The sequence below is a fragment of the Rutidosis leptorrhynchoides genome, chromosome 3 (genome assembly GCF_046630445.1).
Source record: "Rutidosis leptorrhynchoides isolate AG116_Rl617_1_P2 chromosome 3, CSIRO_AGI_Rlap_v1, whole genome shotgun sequence".
NCBI classification, from domain to species: Eukaryota; Viridiplantae; Streptophyta; class Magnoliopsida; order Asterales; family Asteraceae; genus Rutidosis; species Rutidosis leptorrhynchoides.
In genome coordinates, this window is record NC_092335.1 from 174,486,636 (window position 1) to 174,492,205 (window position 5,570).

At 33.1% G+C, this 5,570-nt stretch overlaps 1 protein-coding gene across 1 annotated transcript; it reads right to left on the bottom strand.

The window, feature by feature from the left end:
• Positions 1-4,639: 4,639 nt before the first annotated feature.
• On the bottom strand, positions 4,640-5,074 carry LOC139900618 (uncharacterized). Its single transcript, XM_071883384.1, has one exon. The coding sequence runs from the start codon at positions 5,072-5,074 to the stop codon at positions 4,640-4,642; it is 435 nt and encodes a 144-aa protein (XP_071739485.1).
• Positions 5,075-5,570: the final 496 nt, after the last annotated feature.

Sequence of the window (5,570 nt, forward strand, 5' to 3'; positions counted from 1 at the left end):
TTATTTAAAAATTGTAATCCGATGTTCTTTTTCTCACTTTGGTGAGAAGCGAACATCACTAACCCGTAAACATAACATGCTTCTTTATGCTGCATGTAAGAAGCTCTTTCTAACTAATGAAGTCTTACGTTGGGATATGTTGAGTCAAAATAGGTTCTTAACCCGTAGCGTAAAATTGCATTTGGGTTCCCCACATTTAACGGTTTAAAGAAAACACGGCGTAACTTACGGTGTCCCCAATGTGATATACCTCATCTTTCAAATGAAAGCCTTTTATAAACTAAGGCATGCCTGGAACGTTCTTCAAATGTTCTACAAACTAATTTTGCCTTAAATAATTGTGCCGATGAATTCTGACCGACTTTAGACAAGATTTCATCAATCATGTCCCCGGGTAGGTCTTCTAAAATATTCGGTTGTCTATCCTTAACGTCCATTGTGTGTTTTTATACTGTAAAATAGATGAGGATTAGATTCATAAAAGATAATTAACAAACAATACAAGCAATTTTTACATATAACATGAAAATACAAGTACACTACAATACATATATTACACAACATGATTACAACTCTTTATTCTGACTCACTCGTTTCTTCCTCTTCGGACTTGGTTCATTTCGCTAATTTCCTAAGGATATATGATGTTCCTCTAATACGAGTCGTTGTTTTCACAAATGGTTTAGAAAAACCTGGTGTCTTAGAGGTTCCCTGGTTATTGTTACAACTTAAGAAATACGGGTGTTGAGAATACATATAAAATTCATCGGGGTTGGAATCAGGTTTCTCTATTTTGATGCTCTTTCCCTTATTATTTTCTTTTTCTTTTTCAAATTCGGTCGAGGTAATTTCTATAACATCATCAGAATCCTCATCGGAATCCGATTCATCAGAAAATTGGTAATTTTCCCAATATTTTGCTTCCTTGGTGGAAACACCATTGACCATTATTAAATTTGGTCCATTGCTTGAGGATTTTCTTTTATTTATCTGTTTTTCTGTGGTTCCTAATATTTCCCCCTCCGGAATCTCTTCTTCCGGTTCCTCTTCTTCCGGTTCCTCCTCTTCCGGTTCCTCTTCTTCCGGTTCCTCTTCGGGAATTTGTGAATCTTCCCAATATATATTCGACTCTTCATTATTATTAGGTGAGTCGATGAGATTTGTACTAGAGGTAGACATCTATCACACAATATCAAACATGTTAAGAGATTAATATATCACATAATATTTACATGTTAACAATATATAGTTTCCAACAAAAAATGTTAAGCAATCATTTTTCAAGTAAACACGGTCGAAGTCCAGACTCACTAATGCATCCTAATGAACTTGATAAGACACACTAATGCAAATTTCTGGTTCTCTAAGACCAACGCTCGGATACCAACTGAAATGTCCCGTTCATATCAATTATAAACATTTCATATTAATTGGTTTCGTTGCGAGGTTTTGACCTCTATATGAGACATTTTTCAAAGACTGCATTCGTTTTTAAAACAAACCATAACCTTTATTTTATCGATAAAGGTTTAAAACATTACGAAGATTATCAAATAATAATAATCTAAAATATAGCGTTTTCACTCAACCATTACATAATGATTTACAATAATATTACACAATAACTTAAGTCTTCGAATGCAGTTTTTAAACAATATTATACAAGCATGCTGACTCCAATTCTTGTCCTTAATTTAGCATGCAACAGCGGAAGCTCTTAATAATTTCCTGAGAATAAACATGCTTAAAACGTTAACATAATGTTGGTGAGTTATAGGTTTAATTTATATATATCAAATTGTAATAATAATAGACCACAAGATTTCATTTTATAAACATAATCCTCAAGCAGAATCCTCTCATCTGCATTAAGGTAAAATCATTCATATGATGAATACCTGGTAACCGACATTAACAAGATGCATATAGAATATCCCCAAAACAGAATCCTCTCGTCTGTATAACAGAATCCTCTCGTCTGTATAAAAATCGAAGTACTAAAGCATCGGTACCTCGGATAGGGTTTGTTAGGCCCATAGATCTATCTTTAGGATTCTCGTCAATTAGGGGTACTGTTCCCTAATTCTTAGGTTACTAAGCTAAAAAGGGCGATATTCGGTATTCATAATCCAACATAGAATGTAGTTTCAAGTACTTGTGTCTATTTTGTAAAACATTTATAAAACTGCATGTATTCTCATCCCAAAAATATTAGATAGTAAAAAATGGAACTATAACTCACTTTCACAGATTTTTCCTTCGTTGGAAATAAGACTTGGCCACTGGTTGATTCACGAACCTATAACAAATGTGTACATATATGTTAAAGTACGATTGAAATATATTAACAACATTTTTTATTACGTTTTTATGATTTAAGTTGTTAAGTTAGCAGTCCTCGTTAGTAACCTACAACTAGTTGTCCACATTTAGATGTACATAAATAAATCAATATATATTATCTTGAATCAATCCACGACCCAGTGTATACACGTCTCAGGATAGATCACAACTCAAAGTATATATATTTTTGGAATTAACCTCAACCCTGTATAGTGAACTCGAACATTACAGCATATAGAGTGTCTATGGTTGTTCCAAATAATATATATATATGGGTCGATATGATATGTCAAAACATTGTATACGTGTCTATGGTATCCCAAGATTACATAATATATATTAGAATACATGTATAATACAATATAAATTAGCTAGGATATGATTAGTGTAGATTTGTTGTAAAATTTTCGTAGCTACAACAAGTAAAATTTTCCAATTTTGTTTTACCCATAATTTCTTCGTTTTAAATCCGTTTTGAGTGATTCAAGTTGCTAAGGTTTCATAATGAACTATAATTTATGAAACTAAATAGAAAAAGTGTAAGTTTATAGTCAGAAATGCAGGTTACAAGTCATTTACTAAAGAGGTAGTCATTTCCGTCGAAAGAACGACATCTTGATAACCATTTTGAAAAACATACTTCCACTTTGAGTTTAACCATGATTTTTGGATATAATATCATGTTCATATGAAATATCATTTTTCCAGAAAATAAACTTCCAATTCAAAGATTAAGATAGTTTTTATTTTTCTAACCCAAAACAGCCCCCGGTTTCACTACGACGGCGTATGTCCGGTTTTACGGTGTTCATCGTGTTTCCAGGTTTTAAATCATTAAGTTTGCATATCATATAGATATAGAACATGTGTTTAGTTGATTTTAAAAGTCAAGTTAGAGGGATTAACTTTATTTGCGAACAAGTTTAGAATTAACTAAACTATGTTCTAGTGATTACAAGTTTAAATCTTCGAATAAGTATGAATCGAATGATGTTATGAACATCATTACTACCTTAGTTTTAGTAGGTAAACCTATTGGAAATGAGAAATATAGATCTTGCTTCAAAGGATCCTTGGATGGTTTGAAAGTTCTTGAAGCAGAATCATGACACGAAAACAAGTTCAAGTAAGATTTCCACTCGAAATAAGATTGTTATAGTTATAGAAATTGAAACAAAGTTTGAATATGAGTATTACCTTGAATTAGAAAGATATCTTACTGTAAATAAGAAAGATTTCTTGAGATTAGATGATCACTTGAAATGGATTTGCAAGATTGAAAGTAAGCTAGTAAACTTGAAAGTGTTTTTGGTGTGTTCTTGAGTAGTTGTTTTGTAAGTTGATCTAGGTTAGGATTTATGAGCTAGATTAAGCTAGATTTTGATGAAGGTGATGAAGAACACTTAGAACATCAAGAGAGAACAAGAGAGAGATGAGTTTGATGCATGAAAGTTGAAAAATGAAAGTGTTATGGTTGGTGAAGAAAAACGTGATCCTACCCTTGAATATAGGGTTCCATTAGTTTGTATTTTTGTTAGATATTTCATGTTAGTTGCCAAATGATGGTTCCCACATGTTTAGGTGACTCATTAAGGCTGCTAAGAGCTGATCATTGAAGTGTATATACCAATAGTATATACGTCTAGAGGCTGGGTATTATACGAGTACGAATACGGATTGAATACGAGTAAAGTGTGTTTACCGTAGCAAATAGTATTTACTGTAGCAAATAGTATTTTCACTGTAGCAATAGTATTTTAATGTAGCAATTAGTAGTTTACTGTAGCAAGCGAAATTTACTGTAGCAAATAGTGTTTTACTGTAGCAAATAGTGTTTTACTGTAGCAAATAGTGTTTTACATGTACATCTTTGATTTAATTGTATTTCTTCTTTTATATATATATATATATATATATATATATATATATATATATATATATATATATATAAAATAAAAACTTACATCATAAAAAAATAAAACGATTATATAATTATCACAAGTTATGACGTTCGTGAATCATCAGGCAAACTGGGTGGTCAATTGTCTACATGAAACTCATTTCAAATAATCAAGTCTTAACAAGTTTGATTGCTTAACATGTTAGAAACATTTAATCATGTAAATATTAATTTCATTTAATATATAATCATGGAAAAGTTCGGGTCACTACAGGTTGTGCTTGTGATGCATTGCACACTAGCAACAACTTGTAGTGTGATCAATGATATTGATGGTGCTTTAACACATTTTGTTCGTATGCTCATGCATTTCCCTTTGTCCCGAAGAGTCAATTTTCAGGTTCTAAAGTCAAAGAAAGAACCCGCGGTTGCTAAGAATGGTCTTCCCAAAATATGAGGTACAACCGGATCTTCCTTTACATCAACAATAACAAAGTCAATGGGGAATTCCATGTCCCCTACCTTAATGATTAAATCCTCGGCAATCCCCACACTAGAGTTAATTGATTGATCAATTAGTTTAACTCCCATTATGGTGGGTGAAAGATCTCCTAGGCCTAACCTTTTGTGAATGGAGTAGGGCATGAAGTTGATACTCGCCCCCGAGTCGGCTAAAGATGTAAGCATCTCCGACCCGTTCACATTACATGGTATAAGGAAAGGTCCGGGGTCACCCATTTTTGGTGGTATGTTACATTTCTTTAAAATTACATCACACTCCTTCTTCAAGAAAGCGGTGGATGCTTGCTCAACATCTCCCTTTTTGGCCATGAGTGTCTTCAAAAATTTCCCATAGTTGGGCATATTCTCAAGCACCTCCGCCAAGGGGAGTTTAACATAAATATTTTCATTATCAGATAAAGTTGACTTACAATCCACATCATTTAGATGTGTAGGAGGTAATGATAGAGGATGTGAGATCGGTGTCTCATTTTTCTCCTTGGTTGATGTAGCAAGAACCTCGACCTCGTTCTTTTACTCCTTTTCATTCAATAAGGTTTCCACCTTTGACTCTTTTTCATCGTTTCCCAATTTAATTTGCTCAAAATCACCCTTTAATTCCTTGCATGTCGACTCGGTAGCCTTCATGAACATTACACTCTTAACGTGATAGGGAATGAATGTTGCATCGTCCGAATCCTCTGAAAACTTGAATACCCCATAATCTATAGTAGCAATTCCCAATGCTTCATCGAAATCAAACTTTTTTCCTTCAACGTCGAATGCAAAAACTTGAGGATATTCTTGTTGCTCATCTTCGGTTGAA